Here is a 26,941-nt window from a genome sequence, read left to right on the forward strand (position 1 = left end):
TCCTGACTCAGTTCTTCAGGAGAGCCAACTATAGGAAAACCTGAAGGAATGTTGCAACCATTAACTTCCACTTGGCTCTTCATAGTGGATCTCAAGTCTTGCAAAAAAAGTTACACTGCATTAATTTAAGTCTGATCACTTTTGATGTAGAAAATTAAGGGGCTAAGCAAAGCTTTTGTTTGCAGCTTTATTTCAAAGCTAGTTCAGTTACATCATGGGTGTCAAACTTGCGGTATCACGTTGCCGTCATGTGATGTTTCACGAAGTTTTTCCCTTTCGCGGAGCTGGGGTGGGTGTGGCCTGTGCATGATGCATCCGGCCCATGGTCCGCCAGTTTGACACCCCTAAGTTACATTATATCACATCTTTGAAATGGCAAACTGGCTTACAGATTCAATACTTTTGCAAGAGACACACATCTTTAGCAAATTGAAATTCAGGTCACACCAGTGGTGGGTTTCAAAAATTTTTACTGCCGGTTCTGTGGGCATGGCTTGGTGGGCATGGTGTGGCTTGGTGGGTGTGGCTTGGTGGGCAGGGGAAGGATACTGAAAAATCTCCATTTCCTCCCCAATCCGGGGAAGGTTATTGCAAAATCCCCATTTCCTCCCAATCAGCTGGGACTTGGGAGGCAGAGAATAGATGAGGGCAGGGCCAGTCAGAATTTTTACTACCGGTTCTCCGAACTACTCAAAATTTCTGCTACCGGTTCTCCAGGACTGGTCAGAGCCTGCTAAAACCCACCTCTGGGTCACACGTTGGGCTGAATAGACCCTTGAACTGAAAAGCAAATTTGATCATATTAGATTTGCACATACTACTCTTAGCCTTACATGCAGTGATAATCGTGTTGCTCCTTTGGTGACAGGCAGAGGGTTGGATTAATGAACGCATGCAGAAGATGAAGGTTCCTTCTTTTCAAAACTACAACAAGTCATGTGACAAAATGAAGCTTCTTCAGAAACATCAAGTCTTTGAGGCTGAGATTCTGGCTCATAAGGATATAATTGCAACTGTTAAAATGGCAAGTATTCATAGCTTATACTTTGTGTTTTTTAGTTCCTGTGAGATTCTTCTGTAGCATGAGGTCAAACCATAGGTAGATAAAATACATAGAAAAGTTGGATAAATGATGGGTCATATGTTTTCCATCTTAGCTTCATTAAACAGTCAGATCAATCTGTATTGTAAACGTTAGAAAATCTCAGTAAAAATCATGAATATGCAGCCTTAAATATATTGATGTCTTGCATCACCTTGGCTGCCTTCTGACAGGTAGACAACATTAGACAGGTGTAATCTTTCTACTTCTCTCTCATATCTTGAATAATTTACATGTCAAATGAATCAATCCCTCCATCTCTGCTGGATACAAATCTGAATCAGATATCCTGGAACCGGACTTAAGAACACTATGTGTATAACCCATGAAAAAATTCAAATATTTTTACTACCGGTTCTGTGGGCGTGGCTTGGTGGGCATGGTGTGGCTTGGTGGGCATGGCTTGGTAGGTGTGGCAGGGGAAGGATACTGCAAAATCTCCATTCCCACCCACTCCTGGGGGAAGGATATTGCAAAATCTCCATTCCCACCCCACTCTGGGGCCAGCCAGAAGTGATATTTGCTGGTTCTCCGGACTACTCAAAATTTCTGCTACCGGTTCTCCAGAACCTGTCAGAACCTGTCAGAACCTGCTGGATTTCACTTCTGGTTTAACCTTTGCCACTGGCCTTCCAATCTTTTAGAACTGAGTTGGTTAGAAATAGCATAGAGATATTTCAATCTTCTTATTAATTATTCCTTCTTAACTAATTAAAGAGAGGCGAAGCTCTACTACACCATAATATTCCCCAATCAGAAGAGATCCGCCAAAAGATGTACTTGCTCCAAGAACAGTGGGAAATGTTGAATCAGGCTGTTGCTGCCCATGGAAAAATGCTTGAGGAGAGCAGGGATTTTCTTGAATTTCTACAAAAAGTCGAGCACACAGAGGCTTGGATCAGAGACAAGGTTAGTGAATTTGCAGACCACTGTCTCTGTTTAGACAACACATTTATAGCTGAACATTTGTAAAATGGTAATTGTAGCAGAAAATGTATACTTTTGTTTTATTTTAAAAAATAAGTGAAGTGTTTTCCTGTTTCCAAATATGTGAATATAAATCAAGCCTGTATTACACGGAGGCTGCTACTGTGTTCTATATGCATGGCTCTCCTTCTAGAGAATATTAGTTTGTTATGCACTAGAAATTTATTCCAAAAAAGTGAGCAATACTCAAAAGAACACAAAATATTAACCATTAACCTTATTATATTATATTAACCTTCCAACCATTAACTTGGTAATCATCAAGGGGGAGAGATTTCTTGTTCTAAAATGTATTAAGACATTTAATGCTTTTGTTAAGCATTATTGTTCATTTTATCTGGGTATTTTAGAAAGTTTTATTTTGCCTAAAGAAAACTGTTATGTAATTTTATGAAGTGCAAGTGCACATTTATTGGACTCTGATGTTAGATAATTGTAGGACCAACTGAAAATATTTAATATTCCCCAAAATTCAAGAGTAACCTTAATGTTATCATGAACCTTTTTTCTTCATCAAACACATTTTGCAGTCATTTTGTCTGCCACTGGTTGCAGGATTTTAAGATTTTAAGAATTAGAAGTGTGACTGGAATCAAAGGTTAGGATTACAGATGTTTTAAATCACAATTCATTGACATGTCAGAAAAGAACTACTAAATCCATTCACTAAAATGTTGCATTTATTCCTTCAAGCATCTGCACTGATTTCTGGATTGTTTTACTTTCATGAATACAATACTTTTTAAAAGATCCAATGAATCAATTTGCATGAACTTTTCAAACAAATAACAAGTACTGTTATCAAAACAATTCATAATGCAGGAGTGTGTATGTTAGTTAGTATGTTATTGATATTGCATTTAGGGAGGCAGATTGCCACTCCAAAAATAAACTTGAATTCAAGTGGGAAAAAACGTTAGATAAACATTGAAAATTTCATTGTGTTTTAATGGACTCCTAATGATATTGGTGTTGCTCACCAGGTCGTCATGGTTAATATTGGTGATGTGGGGAATGACTATGAACACTGCCTTCAGCTTTTGAAAAAATTAAATGAATTCCGAGGAATGTCAGAGGTAAGTGATGTTGTTTCCATTAGCTTAATAAATAACATTTCAGGACATTGGTATTTTAGAATAATTTGATTGATGAAAGTTTGTGTTACGTCAGAATTGTTGGGTTTTAAAATCCTGTAAATTGTTGGCCTTTTAATTTACCATGTGAATGTAAGAGTTAATTATTTCCCTGAATTACATTATACAATGAAGAGACTTCAAAACGATATGCATGGCATTTCTTCTCATAATCCTTATAATAATCCTCTGAAATAGGTTTGGTTTAGAGACTGCAATTGGTCTAGAGTCACGTGGCTGAGTATATTTCAACAAGAGGATTTTGGGCTGATTAGAAAACTGACATGGGTCTTTATGTTTCATAATGTCAGGAAGGTTAGAATTCATTTATTTCTAGATCAAGTGTGATCTATTTGAAAAAGCTGTGTTTCATTTTGTTTATAGAAGCTGTAGCACCGTTACAGGTAGTCCTCAGCTTACAACCACAATGGAACCCGATATTTCTGTGGCTAAGTGAAACATTTGTTAAGTGAGTTTTGCCCCATTTTGCAGGTTGCAGACCCCTGACATAGACATAGATGTAAGACTTAACCTCCTAGAAGGAAGGAGAAAAGGGAGGAGAGAATGAAGACTCCCTTTGGTGGAGAGATTCCCTGTCTCCAGTGAAGGGAGGAGAGAATTAAGACTTTGCTTTACTATCTGTTTTCTCTTTGACTTTCGTCTTATAGGGGATAACAGTGGATGATGCCCATATCAAAGGCATCAATGCTCTCGCTCTGCGATTGAAGAGGCAGAATGAGGAAGAGATGAAAATAATATACCAACGCCGAGAACAGCTGAATGAAAGGTGTGTAGATAAATTCTACTGATCCAAACAAATAATGTTTAATCAAATCTGACTAGAGCCAGAGAAAAACACTGGCATTCCGTTGTTGGTATATACATGGAAAAGACTGATCTTCTTCTTTCATTTATCATCTTCAAGTATAAATGAATTGTTATAATGGGTGTGTAAGAGTAAAGAGGGAGTGACATTGAACTATTTGAATTTCATTCCCAACGCCAGTTAATAAGTTTTGTTATAAACATCACTGAAACCTAAATTGTTAAGGAAATGGCAATCTTCTAGTTAGGAATAAATGTCAATGTAACCTCAAGCTACTCAACCCACATAAAAAATATAATTGTGAAATAAGAATGATTTCAATTAACTTGGTATTGTCTGATTAAAATCCCTCTGGTGACAGAAAACACTGGTCAGCAGAATGGAAGTCAGTACTATTGGGGGGGCGCAGTGATTCTCTCTCCCCCGTCAGCCCTTTTATTGCTACCCAATCAGATCCAGTCTTGTACATTAATCACTTTTGATGTCATTTTGTTTGTGCTTGCGTAATCACATAGATAAATAAAGTTGGGCTGGTGGGAATCATAAACCCAAATATACTGTATAATTGTTTTATTGCTCTAATCCCATATTCAATCTATTTGATCTTCTCAAATAAAATTAAATATTTCACTGTCAGGTGGAACAGTTTCCATGGTGATCTTAAAACGTATAAGAGGAAGTTGGAAGAAGCCCTGCAGATCCATGCCTTGATTAGAGAAATTAATGACATCACAGAGAGAATTGGTGAAAAGGTGATTTATTTTATTATTTTTAAAGGTGCTTTTTTTTTTCTTGACAAGTTGTCCAGAGTGGATAAAATTTCAGAAAACCAAATAGTAATAAAATATCAAGAGGGAATTTCGACAGTCAGAGGTACAAAGAAAAGAAAGAGTCAGAAAAACGTTCCTAATCATTATCATACACAAACAGTACTTGCTCTCTGTCTCTTCTTTATTTTAACAGCTTTTTGTGAAATACTCTGAAAATGCTAATACAATTAGGCATATAATTTTTTTTCAGATGCATAAGCTTTATTAAATTTGATAATTTTGTTATTTTTTAGTCCTGTAAAAAGAAAATTACTCAAACGGTTTTCAATATTTTACTACGGTATTAGAATACATTTTATTCAGCAGTTCCTGAATAACAAATAAATAAAAACAAATATGCATGAAAATATTAATTTTCATAGAAAATGGATTTAGTTTGAGGGTGGGGAGGGATTGATTTTTCAGATTAGAAAAATTCTAATTTTACTTAAATCAGGGGCAGTTAATCCAAAGCTCTCAAAGCCAAAATTATTATGATTGGTGGTACATTCAACCAAATGTTTAGACTGGATTTGGGATTTTTAGCCATCTATCAAGTTATTTTATTTATTTATTTATTTATTATTTATTTATTAATTTAGCCACCCAAATCTCAGTGATGCTCCAATACATCTAGAGATATACTCTAGATCAGAGGTCGTCAAATTTGGCAGCTTTAAGACTTGTGGACTTCAACTCACAGCTATGCTGGCTGGAGAATTCTGGGAGTTGAAGTCCACAAGTCTTAAAGCTGCCAAGTTTGAAGACCTCTGCTCTAGATATATTATGCTATAGCTAGACATAATAGTATATACTGTGGATGTACTATTATATTTGGTTGTGTTATTTTATTTCAAAGTGATTACTCAGTGCCTAATAACTTGATCTATAGATATCTCATAAATCTTCATATTATATAAAGATGTAAAGTTTAAGTTAGAAGTATCAAAAGGATGAAAATATTCAAAGATGTAATTTTGTAAAAAATCAAGTTATCATCTTTTCTTAATTTTTCGTATTCCTCAGAGTTCACTGATACAAGCATTGGATTATGGAAAAGATGTTGAAAGTGTAGAAAATCTACTTCGGAAGCATGATGAAATGGAGAGAGAAATTGGCATCATTCAATCCAAGATGGAGGTAAAACATATAATTGATACTTGAAATATAATTGCAAAAAAAGGAATATAAATCCTGGAAATTTGCCCTGCATATAAACTACTTAGAATTGTATAGTAATCTCATTTCTATAATCTCAATCCCAAAATTTAGTTCTTTTCAGAAGTTTGATTTATTCTGCAGTTTTTGGTTGGGAATCAGAATATTATGCATACAAGCATATCACCTCTAGATTCTACATTTGAAACCTTAAGAATAGAATAGTGGAATGAAAATTTTCTTTAAATAACAAATTACATTGCAGCCTAATACAGTTATTCACTTTCAGGGATGAGTGTGATTAATTTCCTTTTTGGATGACGCAAATATTTTTACACTGAGTCCAAAGAATGCCAGTTTTATTGTGCCTTTGTTTTCAACACAGAGGTGTAAGTAACTTGGTAAATCAAGGTGTCCCCATCATTCAAACTTCACTGCCAAGTCCCCCTTTGGGACACTGCTATTCTGATGGATGAGTTGGGGAGGAGACTATCAGGGTTGCATTCAGTGGTGAAATGTAAAATTTGTTACTACCGGTTCTGTGGGCATGACTGGGTGGGCGTGGCCAACTTTTTTAAAAAAACTTTTAAAACCATTTTTTCTACAACCTCTTCGGTTGAAGAAGTTGTAAAAAAAAATGCTTTTAAAAGCCTCTGACGATCAGGCAATTCAGCTGGGATCATCAGAGGCTTTTAAAACCTTTTTTTCTACAACCTCTTCGGCCGAAGAGGTTGTAGAAAAAATGGTTTTAAAAGATTTTTTTAAAAAAGTTGGCCACGCCTACCCAGTCACATTACACGCCCCTTTTTTTTACTTTTAAAAGCATTTTTTCAGCTGAAGAGGTAGTAGAAAAAATGCTTTTAAAAATTAAAAAAAAGCCTCTGATGATTGCATGGCTCAGCTGGGCATGGGAGCAGGCAGGGATGTTTGCTACTGGTTCTCCAAACCACTCGCTGCCATCGCTACCGGATCAGGCGATCCAGTCCAAACCAGGAGCATTTCACCCCTGGTTGCATTCCTTGCATGTTTTTGCTTTTGCGGTAACAGTGTGGGATTTAGGGAAGGGGACTATATCAGAGAGGTGATGGACTTCTTCCCAGCCAGTTCTAGCCTGACACCAAGCTTGCTGCATTCTGGGGATGAACTACTATCAAGCTAATGCGTCAGAGTTCTCAAAACACCTTTTCATATCTGTATTGGCTACTGATGCACTGATGAAGGGGTGGGATTTTGAAAGGGGAGGAATAGCTTAACGCTTTGCACAGGAACATCAGATTCTGCCTCGCTTCTCTGCAATCACTTTCTCACAGTAAAAGTTCCTTTTCATAACTACTTGTTTCAAGAGTCATGCTTTCCTGAGGGGATAGCTAAGGCAGGTCCTTACATTTACATTTCACTTTGTGGAGTGGCTTAAAGATGTTTACTTATCCTCATGTTTATACTTATTCCAAAACCGGGTCCCATAAGAGAACTCCAAATGTTACTGGGTGAGCCATGCTGTCCTGCTGCATCAAAACCAGTTGCAGAACTAATAATGGATTTCTTAAGAACAGCAAGAACAGCAGGTTCAAGCAGGAAGAATGCTGTTATCTGACCCATACCTCAGCTAAGCTTAAAGCTCCAAGGCAAAGCCAGCCAGCCATGGGAAATATGCAATCTACCAATGATTTGCTGGGAAAGCAAGTCGGCCAAGCCTTATTCTGTCACAATAATGAGGCCGGTGAGCAATGTAGCCCATACAGTTTTAATAAAGGACAACTTAAAGATATTTATTGATGGCTTCCTTTCCCATCCCATCAAGTGCTACCTACCAGTAGAAAAAAACCAACCACCAATTGTTCTTTTTATCTTGTGGTAGGAAAGGGCTAGGCAAGCGTAGGCAGGTGTCTTGAACAGCAAGTTTAATTTCCTGTCAAGTTGTCTAATCAGATGTTCCACGCCTGTAACCAGTCAACCAAAATCTACCTGTATTGGATACATCCCAGTCCATAAAATTGTTATTTCTTTTAATGGTACAAAATAGGGGAGGGACAACCCAGTGTCCTTTTTATCCCATCTCTGTTCTGCTGCTGTGATGTAGATGAGAGTTAAATCAAGAATAATGAAAGGCTATTCCCTAAGACATGGGTGTCAAACTCGATTTCATTGAGGGCTGCATCAGGGTTGTGTTTGACCTCCAAGGCCCTGGTGGGTGTGGCCAGGGTGGGCATGTCCAGCTCGGCATTACTCGTGTCAGGGGCATCTGTGGTGGCATGAGGGCTCTGCCAGTGAAAATGGAGCTCAGGAGGGCAGCATGCAGCCCTCCTGAGCTCCATTTTCACTGGCACAAGGCTGCAGGAGGCAGTTGCAGCTGAAACGGAGCTCAGGAGGGCTGCGTACGGTCCTCCCGAGTTCCATTTTCGCTGGCAGAGGCACCACAGGCCAATCTTTTGCTGTTTCCAGGGTGGGCCCATAGGCCAGATCTAAGCACCTCATGGGCCGGATCTGGCCCACAGGCCTTGAGTTTGACACCCCTGCCCTATGAGATTGTCCATGCTAATTATCCTCTATATATTTTTCATAAACTCTGGAAATGTCTGTGACTTTTTGATCTATAAATTGAGATATATAGATTATTGATATTAAGTTCCTCTGCCCTTTTGGTCTTCTATCATATCTTTCTTCTACTTTCTCCCTACCTTTGCCTGCTTTTTGTCCTGATTGGTTTTTTTATAAGTGGCTGGTGTTTAATAAATACATAAATATCAAGCTATATGTTTGGCCAGGTGAATTGAGTGGTATATGTGCTTGTTTTGATTTGGTTACAAAGATTGTCTGGAAATGTGGCTGGGTGTGAGCTAAACTGACTCTCTCTCTCTCTCTCTTTTCATTCTGATAAGCTTTTTGAAGTGTCATGAAAAGAAAAGCCTGACACAGAATAGATTTTTAAATTAAGAGCAGCTTCAGAAGGAAAAGCACGTTAACTAGACAGAGTGCCTGTTTTTCTTTTAGTCACTGGAACCAGAACTATGTCAAATTAAAAGGAATCCATCTACTATAAATAACAAACTGACTACAAAACAAAAGGAAATGAGAAACCACTGGTTACAACTGCAGATTCAGACCAAACAAAGGTAAATTCAAGGTGCTGCTATTACCTTTAAAATGCTACATGGCATAAGATCAGATGACCTGTGGGACCGTCTCTGTCTGAGGATATCTGTATGCTCCATTAGAGCAGACAGGATAGGCAAGCTCCATGCTCCTTCCTTTAACGTTGCCATCTTATAGGTCCATGGAAAACTGCCTTTTCCATTGCAGCCCCTGCCCTATGGAATCAGATTTTGTTTATCAGACCTATGTCTAGATCTGTCTGATATCAAACCTATGTGGCTCATCCTCCTGTCTCCTCTGCATACATTACATCTTCAATCTGTAGATTTCTGTGCTTTAGTTTGTCCTGTTTTGTGCCATTATTTAGTGGAAATTTAAAATAAGACTTCCAACATTTAGAATCCACAAATGCATTCTACAATATATTAATAGGTGTGTTTAATCACAAAGTTGAGAGGAACCTTGTAAGTCAACTAATTTATTTATTTAGTGTATTGGTTTGATTTATATGCCACCCTTCTCCGGAGACTCAGGGCGGCTTACAATGCGTTAAGCAATAGCCTTCATACTTTTTGTATATACCTGCTTAGTAGGGCTTTTAGGCCCCCCCTAAGCAGTGTTCTTTTTATACAAAGTCATCTTATTGCCCCCACAATCTGGGTCCTCATTTTACCTACCTCAGAAGGATGGAAGGCTGAGTCATTCCATCCTGAGTCTGAGCCTGGTGAGATTTGAACTTGCAGTAATTGCAGGCAGCTGGCAACTAATCCAAGTCCCTGCTAAGTGCAGGATACAAATGACATTTTAACAGTTGATCCATTCTTTATGTCGAGAACTCTGGTGCCAGAGAACTTCATGCTGCAATCGTACAGCCATTCTGTGATTAATAAATACTCTTAGAATGTATTATCCATCAGATAATACTGACTAGGTGGCTCAGTGGCTAAGACACTGATCTTGTTGATCAGAAAGGTTGGCAGTTTGGTGGTTCGAACCCCTAGTACAGGGCTCCTGCGTGACCAGGGGGTTGGACTAGATGACCTCCAAGGTCCCTTCCAACTCTGTTACTGTTAACTGATCACTAAATGCTATTGCTGGTTGTGAAAAGGACTGAAATCTTTGTGAAGAAGCAAAGTTCCTCCATCTTCTGTTATAGCTGAATGTTAGGTTTATGCAAAGGTACAGAACTAGGAGTTCTGGCATTGATATTCCATCCTACAAAGGTACATTTCTTCTCCTTTGGGACCTGAGTATTAGTTATTTTGGATCACTTAGTTTGGTTCCTGTTTGGGGCATAAAAGTGAGTAAATGGATTGGGGGATAGGGGAAGAAAGTGAATCTAGCCAAATTCTGGCAACAGAATCCGATTGGCATGTACAATAATAGAGTTCTTCTCTCTAGGAACTTTAATGTTGTTAAAGGAAAATATATGGTTTGTGTCAGATGTAAATGCCTTATTCTCTATTGTGTAAATAATGTATATATGGGACATCAGGGGTTAACTTATTCTTTGGATTTTAATGTATTCATAATTTACCACTCCCATTCCTGGCTCCACCCCTTGTATATATAAGGAGCCACCCTCACCATTTTCTTTGCTTCTATCTTGAATATTCAGCGAATATAGAATGCCTATTATTATTAAAGAGAAATATATTTAAATCTCTAATTCTTATTATCTTTATTGAGTCTGATCCTGAAAATATTGCAACAAGCTGGTAGCAGAGGATGGTTAATTGACTCAATAAATAATTAAAAATGTCTAAGAAAGATAGGCCCAACACCAGGGCCTACAGCAAGGAAATAGAAACTGAACAAGAGATGATCAACGAATCCACTAACGCGATTTCGAGAGAATCCGAAGAATACACCACTGAAGAAGAAGAACTGATAAATGAAAATAATGACCAGGAAGAAATCGAAATAGAAAATAACGAACTCAGGTCAGAGATATTGAAGATACTAAAAAGCCAGAAGAACGATGAAAGCCTCATCGCGAACCTCCAAGAAATGCTGAAGAACAACGGAGCAGCGAGAGAGAAAAACGTCGTTAAAGAAAAACCCAAAGATCAAAAAACTGTGAGTGAAATGAATACTGAGAAAGTCGTTGTGAAAAAGAAAAGATGTGATCCCGCGCGAAATTTTGAATGGCAGCCATCTTGGTTTCAACGAACTTCAAAAGAGAGTGAAGCAGAGCCAATCAAAACGCTCAGTTCAAAATTTCTGGCGCGAAAAACGCTATCAGACGACGAAAGTGAAAAAGAAGACTCAAACTCTTCAGAAGAACCAGAATCAGAAAGTGAAGACGATTTAACAAAGTCTCAAGTAAAGTCAGCAATAAAAACGCTTTTTGCTGCTTTTGGGCCAAGATTGAAAATTTCCAAGGCACCAACGAAGAAGCAAGAGATCAAACCGACAACTCGAGACCTGCACGCTCCCATCCTGACTTCGAAGGCGACGACACCTGAGCCCAGAGAGCCATGCCGATTCCGTCCTACACCGCAGACCGGATCAAGTGCCAACGCACACGAAAGAAAGAGAAGAGCTGTCGCCACCACCAAAACCCCTAAAACCGAACCAGAGACCGACTCATCTGAAGAGGAGCGGAACGAGAGAACTGAAATGGAGAGAACCTTCCACGACGACGCCAAGGAAGAAATGAGCAACGCGCATGTGCAAAGCTACGTAGACGGCCCCGAAAGACTTGAACTGGCCAGAGAACCGCGCAGACTCGTTGCGAGCATCCCCATGCCGTTCTGTAATTTCCTGCACTTGCGAGACCACGGACTGCCTCAGGTTGTAAGTAATGGACAAAATAATGTGGGGAACTTACCCAGTGACTTCCCAAAACTTAGAATTGATGGCATTAATTTACAAGAGTGGTATCAACAACTTCAGGTTGTCTTTATGAAAGAAAATTTACTATTCTTTATAACTAGTCCTCCAAGAAGACCTTGGACTTTAAAAATAGATTGTTTACATCATAGAGCATTTTTCATAATAATATCTAGCGTGTCTCCTGCAATGTATCATAGCATCAAATCAAACCTAACTGTGTCAGAAATAATTCAATGCATGTTTAATCTATTTCACAGCGATAGCGTAGCTACAACTACAAGAATGTCTAAGGATTTCTTTTCTTCTAGAGTGAAACCAGGGGTTTCTATAAGTGAGCATTTGATATCTCTAAACAAAATAAGAGCTGAGCTGCAATTGAGGGGGGAAGTGATTTCAGATCAAACAATGAAAAGTGTTATTATCAATTCACTTGATTCATCATGGGATAACTTTATGTCACACTTAGATACTATTAATTTAGGATATTTAACCATAGAAAGTCTATCTAACAAATTGATAGCAGAAGACAATTCAAGAAAAAATCGTTCCAGTAATCAAACAGAACACAAATCTTTTAGGAAAGTAGCTTTCCAAGAAAAATATAATGAAGCCTTTAGATGCCACAATTGTGGATCCAGGGAACACAGTAGAAGAGACTGTCCCAAAGTCTCAAGGGAGAGACATAGGCCAGAATATAGGAGCAAATACCATTATAGACAGTCTTCCACAGATAGACACAAATATAGAAGCCCACCAAATTACAGAGAAAGTAGAGGGGGTAGAGAAAATTCAAAAGAGAGAAAATCTGGGTCACTAAATGGACTAAACAAACAAGAAAGCACCAAAACACAACAAAATGAGAACAATAATTGGCTTATTGATTCTGGTGCAACCAATCACACCACTAACAACAAAAGTATATTATCTTCATTTACAGAAGATAAGTTTGTGATAAAGGTAGCTAATCAAGAAAAGGTTCAAGTATTAGGCAGAGGAAATGTGACCTTGCCTGGTTTAGGTAAAATAGAGGGGGTATTATTAATCCCAGAAATACCTCATAACATACTAAGTGCTATAAAACTAAGCAGAGATTCTGACATCAATATAGTTTTCTCAAAGGGGAAAGCAACTTTAGAGAAGGACAAAACAAATATAGGCACTGTGATGATAAAAGGAGGTCTACCCTATCTGATAACAAAAGAAAGATGGTTACATAACATTGATTCAAATATGGAAGATTGTATTGAAGCAGATGATGAAAATGTTAGTAACAGTGACAATGATGAATGTAAAATACCTCATGATCACAAAAATACACACAATGAGAAGAAACCAAAAATAGGTAAACCAATTCATGATGAGTGTGCTCACATCTTACATAGGAAGTTAGGACATGCAAGCTTTCCTGTAGTTCAAAAAATGACTGAACACGCAGAAGGTGTCAAAATAAAAAATTGTGATAATTATTTGGAATGCTCAGTATGTAAATCCACCAAACTAAAAACCAGTCCCAGACCAAAAAAATCTAACAGATCAACTAACAATATTTTTGACTTAGTACATATGGATTTAGTTGGTCCATTAACTCCATCAATTACCTATAGGAAACGTTACTTTCTAACAATAGTGGATGATTATAGTCGCTATGGTTTTGTTTACACATTAAAGCACAAGGATGAAACCTTTCAGAAATTTAAGGAATTCTACAAACGCATAGAAACACAACATAATATCAAAATAAAACAAATTATGACAGATAGGGGATGTGAATTCATGTCTAAAGAATTCTCCCAATGGTTAAAGGATAGGGGAATGCTACATTTCACGTCCAATCCATTTTCTGCGTTTCAAAACGGGATTGCAGAGAGAAAGAATTCCACACTACAAACCATGATTAGATGCACATTAGAGGATGCTGGTTTAGGCAAACAATTCTGGTCAGAAGCCCTACATTATTCAAATTACACTCAAAATAGAACCTGGTCCAGTATTGTGAATAAGACACCGTATGAGGTGATGTACAATAGGAAACCTAAATTAGCACACATGCACATATTTGGAGTCACTGCAGATGTGCACATACCTAAGCAGTTGAGGAGAAAGGGAGAAAACGTATCCAGAAGATTAAGATTTATGGGATATGAAACTGGAACCAAAGGGTACAGATTCATTGATAATAATAACAAATTTATAGTCTCCAGAACAGCTGTGTTCCATGAGCAGGCCAATTGGTCTAAACTGCACCTTAATGAAATATTTCCAAATAAATGCAAAGATGCGATATCTTGCGAGGAAGGGACAATAAAAAATCAAAACATTAACAAAAATAAGAACAAAACCAAAACTTGGACAAATAGTCAACATAAAATAAAGACAGACACATTAACAAAAAAGGAAGCTAGATATTTGCACGACAACCATAGCAAACCTGAAAGAGCTATTAGAAACAATAGAAATCAAATACCAAGTAAATACAAAGATTACATAATGCATATGAATGAAGAACAAATAACACCTAATACATATGAGGAAGTATTAAAACTCCCTCGTGAAGAAAGAGAAAAATGGGAACTAGCTATGAAAAAAGAGATGGAAAGTTTGCAAGGATTAAATGTATTCACTCCTGCGATCGCACCTAAGGATAAAACAATTATAGGTACCAGGTGGATTTATAAAATTAAGAACCTAGAAGGAGGCAATACTTTATACAAGGCTAGACTAGTTGCACAAGGTTATGCACAAAAATATCCAGAAGACTATACTGATACATACTCCCCCACGGTGAGGACAGAGAGTGTTAAAACAGCTCTAGTAGTAGCATCTGCACTCAATCTGGACGTATTTCAATATGACATACAGACTGCGTATTTACACGCAAAACTAGATAAGGAAATATATGTAAGAGCACCACATAGTCAATACACTAATAAGAATGAAATTTGGTTATTAAATAAGAGTCTATACGGATTAAAGCAATCTGGCAAGAGATGGTACGATTGCTTGGTAAAAGTACTAAAGACCATGGATTTCAACGCTACCACTGCTGATAACTGTTTCTTTGTAAAAAAGAGTGATGATCACATTGAATTTGTATTAATTTATGTGGATGATATTTTATATATAGGAAAACACAAAGAGAGCAGAGAAATCTTTGTAAATAAGTTAAACGAACATTTCTCGTTGAAATCTCTAGGTAAAGTGAATAAATACCTTGGTGTACAAATTAACAAAACTAGAAGGGGATTCAAACTTACTCAGAAAGATAAGATCATTGAACTTCTAAACAAATGTAATTTAAACAATGCCAAAACCTGTGACACTCCTATGCAAACTGATTTCCTTAGAAACACTGATGAGTCTTCCCCTGAATTTAAAGATAATACATTTTACAGATCAGTTATAGGCTCACTACTTTATATATCTAATTGGACCAGACCAGATATTGCATTACCTCTCAATTTATTGTCAAGATATGTTAGCAAACCAACCATGTATCATTGGGAAGCTGTCAAAAGAATTCTAAGATATTTGAAAAGTACATTAGATTTTTGTTTAGTATTAGAACCTAATAATGACAAAGAACCAAAAATTACCTGTTATGCGGATGCAGATTGGGCTGGTGATACATCATGCAGAAAGAGTACTTCTGGTTATATTTTTCTATTGAATGATTGTCCAGTTTACTGGTACACTGGTAAACAAGAACTGGTAGCCACTTCAACCACAGAAGCGGAATATGTTTGTTTATCCAAAGCTGCAAATAACCTTGTATGGTTCAATGACTTGATCTCAGATGTTTGGAAAAAACCTGCATTACCTTTTGTTGTACATGAAGATAATAAAGCAGCCATTGAAATATCCAGATCCGATGCCATTGGACAAAGGTCCAGGCATATTGATATAAAATTTAAGCACGTGAGACAATTATCTCAAGATGGGTTCATCAAAGCAATACATTGTGATACTTCTGAACAATTAGCTGACATATTAACGAAGCCTTTACCTTCTAAACAGCACAAATATTTAACTTCTAAATTGTATGTATTATATTGTCCTGAATCTGAATGTAATTGGTGTTGTATAGCGAACCGGCATTTAGAGGGGGATTTGTCAGATGTAAATGCCTTATTCTCTATTGTGTAAATAATGTATATATGGGACATCAGGGGTTAACTTATTCTTTGGATTTTAATGTATTCATAATTTACCACTCCCATTCCTGGCTCCACCCCTTGTATATATAAGGAGCCACCCTCACCATTTTCTTTGCTTCTATCTTGAATATTCAGCGAATATAGAATGCCTATTATTATTAAAGAGAAATATATTTAAATCTCTAATTCTTATTATCTTTATTGAGTCTGATCCTGAAAATATTGCAACAGTTTGAAAACTAGAAATGTGAAAAGCCCACCATGTCTAAGTATGTATTCTTACATCCCCCTTGAAATAAGTAAACAACAATTTACAAGCTTTCTGTTTTCATTAAACTCAATTTTATTCCAGCAGATTATATTTAGTAAATTTCAATTATGTTTATGTTCTTTTGTGTACAATAGGGGTGAGAAGCTGATAGCTTCTTACCAGTTACAGAAGTTTAACTCTGAACTGAAGGAATTATTAGACTGGATTCAGGAAATCAAAAGTCAAATCGAAATTGGAGATCTTCCTAAAAGTCTAGCCGAAGCAGAAAGCCTGATAGAGGAGCATCAAGAAATAAAGGCAAGTATGAATTATATCAGCATAGCATTGCCATCTTTATAATAGTTTCCATTACTTTAAGAAGTTCCTAACGAGCAATTTCAATACTTGACAACTGAAATAGCATTGATTGTAGCACTACACACACCAAGTTATTCCTGTGCTTATTTCTGTAGCAATACACACAAACTTATTTCTGTGCTTACTTTTTGAGCTGAAACATTCTTTTCTAAGCTCAGATGTGGTCTGTTCTCTCTGTAAACCTGAGTTTTATTTGGACATTGCTAAAATTCATAGCAGTGTAAACATGAGTCATATAGTTGGTTTAAATAATTTTGCCACTGAAGAGGCCTACATATGCCCAAATGCTCAAACAACTGTTGAAAAAAAAGAAGCTAATAAATATCCTGCTCAGGGTGGGTGCTATTAAGCCTATTGAAGTCAAGACAAGTTATAGAGAGGCTCCCTTGGAATATACACATTTGGAATCCCAAAGGTGCTTTTTCAAAAGGCAACTGGTCTAGTTCCCTCTTGAAAAAGCACTTTTGGGACAACCATGACCTGGATGACTGAGAATCTCCATACACATATACATTTGGAGCAGTGGTGGGTTGCTGTCCGGTTCTTTAGAACAGGTAGTAAAAGCAGTGGAAGGCTCCGCCCAGCTGGACGTCATAATTGATGATCTGTGCATGCGCAGAAGGGCGCGCACTCCCGTTGCGAACCAGTAGTAAAGGTAAGTAGAACTCACCTCTGATTTGGAGGTATCGTGCTAAGCTTGCGTTTGTACTACAAACATTCTTCTGAACCACAGAGAAGGAAAGGAGAAAAGAAGGAACATCAGGGGTTGATAGTATTAACACATGCTCTGAGACACTGAAAGCTCCATGAACAAGATGCGAAGTCTCAGGAGGAAAAGAGGGAGAAAAGAGTAATTACATTTCCTGATGGTCTTCCACTCGGAGATAATGTTCAGAAGTTCATTTGTTCAGAGAAATAAAAGTGAGGGGGAAAGTTTCTCTTTTGAGGAAAAGATGGGGGCAGGAGGACCATCCGCACCATAAAAATGGCCGGTGAGTCACATAATTTACTAGCAGACTTAAAAAGACTTCTGTAATGTTTCATAGTATCCAGAGCTTAACTTAGAGGTTCTTATAGTGGAGGTAAATGGAGTGTATTCTGGAGATGATGGAGCAATTTGTAGTTGCTTATTTGTGAGTTATGCATCTAGTATGTGACAGCTGTCACTAAGATGCTTCTGTAAAATAGCAGAGGCTGGTTTTTGTCTTTTTTTTTTGTTTTGTAGGGATAATGACATTATTCAAGACTAGGAAAAGGGATAATGGGTCAAATAGTTTAAGAATCATTGATTTCACTTCTTTCATAAATTTGAAATGATGGAAGATATCCGTTAAATAAACACATTTGATGTTATTAATATTAACATTGAGAATACAATCATGAAAGTGCTTCTTATAATGAAATCTGCTGTAAGCTCAAAAAGAAAATTGAAATTTTGGGGATATAGTTTACCTCTCTTATGAGTGCCACTGTTTGTCTTAATAATGTGCAATTAAAAACATGTTTCATTTATAGCTAAAAGTTTCCAGATTTAACTAGGGTAAAAACTTTGCTAAGGTGAAAGAGAGGATAACTTTTTTTTTCAAATTCTGAAACCTTCCTTCTTTCCCAAACCAAGTTCTCCTTACTTTCCACATAAATATTAATGGTAGAAGGTTGCTGAATAAAGTCTACTTTTGTTTTCCATAAAGCCCGAATATTCATTCTGCTTAAACATTTACCATCAATCTGTCTGACATCTTTTAGGCAGAGATTGAAGCTCGGGGGGAAAGATTTGGTGCTCTTAGCAACTACAGTCAGAAACTTGGCAATTCTGGCCATTATGCGGCTCCTGAGATCCATCATTCACTCATCAAGTTACAACAAGCATTAAATGAAATGATCCAGGCCTATGAAGAACAAAGTCTAAAATTACATCAAGCCAGGGACTTACAGGTAGGTAAAAAATAAAAATAATTCTGGAGTAGCCCACAAGAATAAGAGTAAATGCTGTCAGGAAGGTTTCTGATTTGGAATGGCATGGCAAATGGAAGCAAACAGTGGTTGCTGGTGGATAGTCTTTAAACATAGAATCCTCTCCAAAGAGAAGTATATTTATATTTATTTTCTTTTTTTTAATTTGGATCCTGAAACAGCTCTTCAGCTCAGCCTCAACCTTTTTTGGGGTAATTTTGATTTAGTGGGATAATTCTCCTTAAATGCATTGTCGCATGGTTTCAGTTTTAAATAACAGGAACTGGAACTTTTGGTCTACTCTTCCTGTATGGGAAAACCTTGAAAGATGGGTATGTTTAAGGATCCCATTTTCTTTGAAATGGTGTACAAATCAGGGAACAACTGCAGTATACTGAAGGACCACATGCAGAAATTCTTGATTCAGTCGCTGATGTTCCCAATTAAAAATTAAAATGCTGAGTTATATACCTGAGCTAATTCTTTTAGACCCGAGAGAACTGATTTAATCACAACTTTCTGTAACTACCGATATCATATCTGCCCTGTTTAAATATGGATAATTACTAGATGGCTGTAGATAAAATCAGTAGAACAATAATAGCCACCAGTCGTGGTGGATAAAATCTGTTTACAATATGTATGCAATCTTGCAAACTCAAAAAAGGCAAAACTGCCCAAAGGAATTGCTTATCTACCACTATTCTGAACCTACAAATTACTCCTTTGTTAATACTGCAATGGCTCAATGGACAGCTTTTATATACTGTACTATAGTGTTCGTCTATGGGTCCAATTCTAAGCACAATTATTTCCAACTAAGCCCCATTGAACTATGAAATGTAATTACATTGGAAAGTGACAGAGCTTTTTTTTTTTCTCCTAAACAGATATTCTTTGGTTATGTGGAAGAGAGTGAAAGTTGGCTAAGCAGCAAAGAGGCCTTCCTAACCAACAAAGACTTGGGGGTAAGTGAAATAGACTATTCTCACTCAAAAGTGGAAAATGTAGGCATAGAATAAAAGTGCAGAACAAAACATTTTGGAATACTTACTTTCAGGTTTTTTTCTATCACAGTCCCACTGAATTTCTCATTCTATCATGTACCTTTTGGGAAGCTTAGCGATATTATCGGATTTTGCTTCTAGTCTGGGATATCATTCTCCAACCCAGTTTTGCTGCCATATACTCAAGAGAAACAGAACTACGTGCAAAATGAGAATTTTTGAAAAAAACTGCAGCACTCTAAAGTTTGTTTGTTTATTGATTTAGTTATTAAATTTATATTCCACTCATTTTACCGATAAAATGACTCTGGACAGTTTATTATATCTGAGTTTTATAGACTTGAAAGTAAACAAAGGTTGTTTGGGAAGAACCGAATATTCTTTGATTTCATATTAAAAAGGAAGTTTCATAGAAATAATATGAATCCTGTTTAGGATAGTGATCCCCAAATCCTTCTCTTCTTCTATGCATGCATGATTTATAGACATTTAGGCAGTTTATAAACATACTGTAACTCTTCTAATGGGGAATAGATTGGAGTAATTAGATCAGCTCTTCCCAACCTGGGCATTTTTCAGTTGCAACCAACTGCCAGAATTCTTATCAATTGCCATTCCATATTACATTAACTTGTTCTAAATTGATGCAGGATTCGATATCCAGTGTGGAAAGTCTGCAGCAAAAGCACATGCAATTTGAAAAAGACTTGAACACCCATCTGATGAAGATTGATAATATAGCTATCTTTGCTCAAAAGCTGAAGGACAGTCAGCATTATGATTCAGAGAATATAATGACTAAGTGCCAGGCTGTGTTGAGAAGGTACCATTCAGGTTTTTTCTCCCTTTTCATCTCTATATCCTATACGGTTTAACCACACCACCCCTCTCTTAATTGGTTTTTTTATTACTTGTCACTCATTAACTACATTATTGTGTGCTTCAAATAAAGCCCTAGGAAAATACAGTGATTATCCACCCATCTAGTCACTCTGGAAAGAAGTTAAGATTTTTATAATGGGACCATTTGAGGAACAACTCTGCTGTGGCATTTCCTGTTGCATTTCCTCATGCTGTGCTTTTTGGGTTTTCCTTCTATTGCCCTGGCAAAGATTAAGCTTGCATTTATAATCAAAAGCAGAAATGAAAAGCAGTTTAACAAGCTGTGTTGACTTATATTACCAGTATTATTTATTCTTTCTAGAAAGGAAAAACTTCTGGAAATTGCTTTAATGCGGAGGCATCTGCTGGAGGAGTCCTGGCTATTACAAAAATTTCTGCATAATTCTTTTGAGGTATAATGTGTTCATTTAATTTCCTGATGCTATATATATGCATATATGTAAGTATTTCTATTCCACAGGAGTGTCAAACTAAAGGCCTGGGCGCCGGATCCAGCCCGCAGGATGCTTAGATCTGGCATGCGGGGCCACCCTAGAGTCAAGAAGGACCCGCCCACAGTGCCTCAGCCATCAAAAACAGAGCTCAGAAGGGTTGCACACAGTCCTCCCAAGCTCCATTTTTGCTGACAGAGTGCTCAGGCCACCACAGGCGCCCCTGACACCAGTGATGTCGAGCTGGCCACGCCCCCACTGACCATGTTCCCCCGAGGTCAAACACAACCCTGATGCAGCCCTCAATGAAATTGAATTTGACACCCCTGCTATACAAGAAAAAGAAATTTGAAAACTTCCAATACTCAACAAATGCCATAAATCCTAGCCAATATAGCCCATAAGAACCAAATGTGATACATTAGTATAGTCCAAGGAATATAGGGAGAGACCAAATTGCTTGTTCCTGATTCTTGGCAGACTTGCTGCAGTTCTTTCAGGGTTTCAGATGGGAGACTGTTCCAGTTCCTGGAACTATTAGAAATTGAATCTAATCAGCCGTCTGATAACTGTGTTTTTCTATCCAAAGATAGCTGCCTGGATGAGTGAAAAAAACAGTATTGCCCTTGATGAGAGCTGGAGAGATCCCAGCAATCTTCAAACTAAACTACAAAAGCACCAAACTTTCCAGGCAGAGATTGTGGCTAACAAAAATCATCTCAACAGGATCAAAACAGTAAGTAAATACCATGTTTGTTATGTGTTGTGTTGTGTTGTGTTGTGTTGTGTGTTTTGTGTTTTGTGTTTTATGTTTTGTTTTGCTATGTATTATAGTTATTAAAAAATAATTCAGAAGAGATAGTTCAGTACACCTGTGACTATGATCCTATTACCATCTTAAAGCAGCTATGTCTTTGGTATACAAAAAAATGGCTCCTTTAAGGAGTTTCATTAGACATACAGCTACTTTAATGAACTGCTTCATAAAAGTAGCTATCTTCTCAGACTTATGCAGAAATCTGACAAAAGATGCAGCTTCTTTAAAGAGATGTTATGCCCTTGTTCCTATACATTTTGAATAATTTTTGAAGCCTGACCAGCTTCAGTACATTTCAAAGAATGAGACTTTCTGAAAAGGTGTTTGTGGAGGTATCTTAGTTAAATAAATAATTTTCAGTCTTATCTTAAGCAAAAAAAAAAATTAATTTAAATTTTATTATAATGATAAGATTGTTGGAATGAATAGTTGTTTAAAGACATCATATAGAAAGCTAAGCCATAAGAGATGACTTCGAGTATCTTTTTTTTTTTTGCAGGAAGGAGAGAAAATGCTCCATGAAAGGCATTATGCTTCTGATGTCCTCCAGTCTAGACTCCAGGAAATAGATGAGCTTTGGGATGAGTTGCTGGAAAACTGTGAGGAAAAGAAAAGAAAAATTCTGGATGCTTACAAGGTAAAACACAACAGGAAAGAACTCAAGGCTTTAGTAGTAACTTAGTCATTCTGGAAATTCCCCAAGCTGGTTAACTAACTTTCAGTTAGCCAAAATCAAAAGGACTCAAATAAATGTATTGTGTTCATGTGTATGCTTGTGTGAGGCTGTTGCAGAGACAGAACTGATCAATCCACCCAGGATACAGTGCTTAAATGTAGCTACAGTGTTTAAATGTCATTATTTATATGGGTTTTTCCCCTCTGGCTTCAGGCTCTGCAATTTCTACATATTGTGGATGAGGCTGATAAATGGTTGGAAGACCTAGACAGAGAGATGAAAATACCAGAAAGCAGTGATAATCTACTGATTCTGAATGATCTCCTAAAGAAACAGGAAGAATTGGAAGCCAGCTTTGCTGCCCATAGGGATCATTTCCAAAGTCTGATCAACAGAGTGCAAGAACTCCAGGAGGAGAAACATTTCCTGGCCGATGAGATAGAGATAAGAGTGGATCAAGTGGTACACAGGTGCTTAAACTGTTCTGCAGTTTCCCCCTGCTCTGCTTTCCCTTCTAAATATTCTAATTTTCACCTTTAATAATATTATCATTCTTCAGTTTATCAGCCTGGTATCTTTAATTTTAACAGTCAATGAATGCTAGTCCATAATCTTTCTTCCTAAAAAAAAAAAACAATCAAACCCACAGCTTCATTTTGAATCTCTAGGTACAAAAGTTTTAGGGAGCCACTTCAGGAAAGGCAGCAGCGTTTGGAAGCCAACAGATTGCTGTGCCAGTTCCTCCAGGAAGTCAATGAAGAGTTTACCTGGATTCATGAGAAACTCCCTCTGGCATCTTCCAGAGACTATGGTCAGTCACTAGCAACTGTTCAAAGCTTACAGGAGAAGCACCAGGTAAAACAGCTGGAGTGACAAAGCAGGAAATACTGGAGCCGAGAGAAATTCTTTGTCACTTCTTTCATTGATTTATTTGTATTTATTTTAGCTATCTTACCTCAAGGCCTAGAAGCTCACTTTCTGCTCTTCAGAAAAGGGCACGTTTTTCACACTTCCACATCAGAGTGAAGTGAATTAAATGAACAAAATCTTTTTCTACAGCAGTTTTTCCCAAGTTCAGCAAGATTAAGGCGTGGGAATCCTGAGAGTTGAAGTCCTAGAGTGAAAGTTGCCGAGGTTGAGAAACACTTTTTTAAAGTGTTTTAAAGTGTTTTAAAGTTTCATGTTGCAGAAGAGTAATCTTCTGCAACATGAAACACCACTGTCTCTTATTTCTGCTATTATTCAAGCTATCAAGAAATATGTCTGCACCTTTTATCTGAATACAAATGAATATTACATTCTCTGCATTGCATCTGCTATTATTTATTGAAAAAAAGTTAAAGATGGTAACAAAAAAATAAAAATAGTGCTAGCCTCTTGGATCCATAATTTAAAACAGTGACAATTTTATCTATTTGTTTGTTTAATCAGTTTTAAGACACCTCGGTCAACATTGTGGTGTACAGATTAACAGCAAAAATAGTGTAAGCAATAACAGCAACAAATACTACAAATCCTACATCAGGGCCATATTTCATTCATATTTAAAGTATTACATTTTTTTTCTTGTAATTAGCAAAATAAGCTTGTTTGTATTCTAAAAAAGAAGCATATAATATTAATTAGGTGGTTTCTGTGATGGTGACAATAAAAGTATCTAAATCTCCATCTAAAATTCCCAGAACAATTTTGCATTTTTAAAAGATGTCCTTCTATTTATTAGTAAGTCACAACTTGCTTCTAACCTCTTTAAGTTGATAGCTAGAGAAATAAATTAGGGTGTGCTAACCTTCTTTACATTCCCTGTTGGTATAGGACAGTTCAACTATTAAAGAGACTCCACCAAAGTGAAGACTTTTATTACACTCATTTGAGTAGACACTTGCTTATGTTGACAAAACTCTGCATGGGTATTTAAAATTGTTAGCATAATCTTAAAGAGGTGTGCTGCAGCTTGACAACCTAAAAACATAGACATACTGATGAATATATGGAGAAAATCCTTACATTTTTAAAATACATGTATCTCTTATCTTGTATTTTCCAGAATTTAGAGAATGAGATTAATAGCCATGATGCCTTGATAAAAGCAGTTATCAGTTCTGGGCAGAAGCTGATGCAGGAAAAGCAGGTTGCTTCCCAGACCATCTTGGAACAAATAAAGGAACTGATCATTTCTTTTGAAACTCTGAAGGATGAAGCTCAGGAAAGAAGATGGAGGCTTGTAGAATCTCATAAAGCCCAGCATTTTTTCAGTGAGGTAAAGTAGCAATGGAAAGCCATTCTCAATTTCTACCATATAGATCATTGGAATTATAACTGTTTTGCCACTTCTTTTCCAAACCAACTCAGATGAACTGACCAAATTTCTTTAACCTTGATGCAGTTCTTCTCTTCTAACCCCTTCCCACTTCAACTATGTTATCCCAAAGGGTTCTTGCAATTCAGGAGCATCTTTCCATAGGTTGATGGATAACTATATAGACAAGCAAAATCATGGAAGCCATTTGTGTGAGCAGGCCTCTGTTTGCTTGTCTCTGTGTTCAGATATGTGGAGAGTCAGATATTTTCCATTAATTTAGTAAATACATTATTAGAGTCTGAATGGATATTACTGCCTATCTTTTATTAAATTAAATGTTAAATGAAATGAAATGAATGAAAAGAAATATCATGTTTCCTCTTTTTGGAAAAGTCTGACTCCTCAAAAGTCAAATATTGTACTGCTTTTTCCAGTTTTGTTCCTTTTCCTCATCTGAAGCAGAATGCTGTAGGGCTTTCCTCTTCCTTGGAATTTTATGGGAAATCCTGTCAGCATTGAGTCAACATGTTCCATGTGTAAACCTTGCGTCTTTTTCTGTGTTTAGTCTACTCTTTCTTCTTCCCTCCTCCAATTCTATAATGGACAAAAACTGGAATAGCTACACAATACCTTTGAACGACCAATGCTAGGGATTATTAAACAAATATCCTTAATCTAATATTCCTTGGGCTTTGTAGAAATTTGTGTACAATTATTGCATAGTGTTTGCATTAAAAATAATGTGTCAAATACTTGACAGAAGGGACTAATATATCAATAGTGGATCACTATATCAGTAGTGGGTTGCAAAACCCATTGCTACTGGTTTGCTTGTGTGCATGCGTGCAAGCGCATCCATGCACATGTGGGCAGAGTCTCCCGCCACCGCTACCAGTTCGCCAATCCAGGTAGAATTGGTGGCAACCCACCACTGATGTATATATGCTATACCGGTATGGATAGGATTTTCATTGATCCACATATTTAGTTGAGAGCATGCCTCGTTTGTTTTGTCTCTGTTGAATATAGTTCTGTTTCAGCAGATTACAACAATCTGTTTCATGTGCAAGTCCCATCAGCCCTGCTTTTCTTTCAGCTTTTGGAAGTGGAATCCTGGATGTCAGAAAAAGGACTTCTGCTAGAAACTCCAGATTATGGGAGAAATGAAGAATCAACTCAAGCATTGTTACGTAAAATGGAAGCTACAAAGCTTGATCTGGAGGGATTTAAATCCCGAATTGAGAAGCTGAAAGAAACAGGAGACTATTTCTTGAACAGTAATAACCCAGAAAGGTAGGGGTCCATAAACCTTCTAGAGGAGAATCAATTGTAAAACAATTTCTGTTATCTTCAAGACTTCTTCAGCAGAGGTGGTATTCAGCTGGTTCGTACCGGTTTGGGCAAACAGGTAGCGGTGACTGCGGGGTGGGACCACCCACCGGCCCCGGCATAATGCCGTTCTATTTAGCCACATTTTCAAGACTGGGCGCATGCGTGGAAGGCACGTGCAAAAGCAAAGCACATGCGTGGAAATGCGAAAGGCATGCACATGAAACAAGCATGCATGCGCACTGCGAAACTGGTGGTAAGAATATATGAAACCCACCACTGTTCTTTCATAAAGCCCCTTCTGCATGCAAACATTTGTGCTATTTGAATTTTTGCTTTGTCACAAGCATATGAGTTGTAAAATTTAAGAACAACCCTGTAACTATTTGATTGAGTTGATAAATTTCAAATGTGATCTTATCAAATAAGGATCTGAAATCTTAACAAGTTTTCTTAATGTCACAATAAGGTTTATTGTGTTTTCAAGAAGGTCAACAGGAAAAGTTTTCACTGGCATGTAGGCACAGATTCAAATGCAGATCCTCTTACCTATGGCAGCTGTTAGCTGCATCAGATGGGGAGGAGGCAGTGGTGGGATTCAAGTAATTTAACAACCGGTTCTCTGCCCTAATGATTTCTTCCAACAACCAGTTTGCCAAACTACTCAGAAAGTTAACAACCGGTTCTCCCAAAGTGGTGCGAACTGGCTGAATCCCACCACTGGGAGGAGATCAAAAGGCAAGGAAGAAAACAGACAAAAGAAATTATAGCTTAGCCAGTTGCAGACAGTTTCTG

At 37.3% G+C, this 26,941-nt stretch overlaps 1 protein-coding gene across 1 annotated transcript in view; it reads left to right on the forward strand.

Annotated features, from left to right (window-relative positions):
- Positions 1–26,941, forward strand: part of SPTBN5 (spectrin beta, non-erythrocytic 5) — a 109,094-nt gene that overhangs the window by 60,522 nt on the left and 21,631 nt on the right. The window contains exons 36-53 of the mRNA XM_070935804.1: positions 869–1,024; positions 1,820–2,011; positions 3,073–3,165; positions 3,891–4,009; positions 4,686–4,800; positions 5,884–5,997; positions 9,007–9,128; positions 16,506–16,668; positions 18,475–18,663; positions 19,572–19,649; positions 20,339–20,511; positions 20,893–20,983; positions 21,612–21,758; positions 22,339–22,476; positions 22,729–22,985; positions 23,184–23,370; positions 24,563–24,775; positions 25,914–26,110. Of these exons, the coding sequence (XP_070791905.1) occupies positions 869–1,024; positions 1,820–2,011; positions 3,073–3,165; positions 3,891–4,009; positions 4,686–4,800; positions 5,884–5,997; positions 9,007–9,128; positions 16,506–16,668; positions 18,475–18,663; positions 19,572–19,649; positions 20,339–20,511; positions 20,893–20,983; positions 21,612–21,758; positions 22,339–22,476; positions 22,729–22,985; positions 23,184–23,370; positions 24,563–24,775; positions 25,914–26,110 (2,744 nt within the window). The remainder of the gene's footprint in view (positions 1–868; positions 1,025–1,819; positions 2,012–3,072; positions 3,166–3,890; positions 4,010–4,685; positions 4,801–5,883; positions 5,998–9,006; positions 9,129–16,505; positions 16,669–18,474; positions 18,664–19,571; positions 19,650–20,338; positions 20,512–20,892; positions 20,984–21,611; positions 21,759–22,338; positions 22,477–22,728; positions 22,986–23,183; positions 23,371–24,562; positions 24,776–25,913; positions 26,111–26,941) is intronic.

The sequence above is a fragment of the Pituophis catenifer genome, unplaced genomic scaffold (assembly GCF_029215685.1).
Source record: "Pituophis catenifer annectens isolate HBS135680 unplaced genomic scaffold, rPitCat1.0.hap2 SCAF_1, whole genome shotgun sequence".
Classification (NCBI taxonomy): Eukaryota; Metazoa; Chordata; class Lepidosauria; order Squamata; family Colubridae; genus Pituophis; species Pituophis catenifer.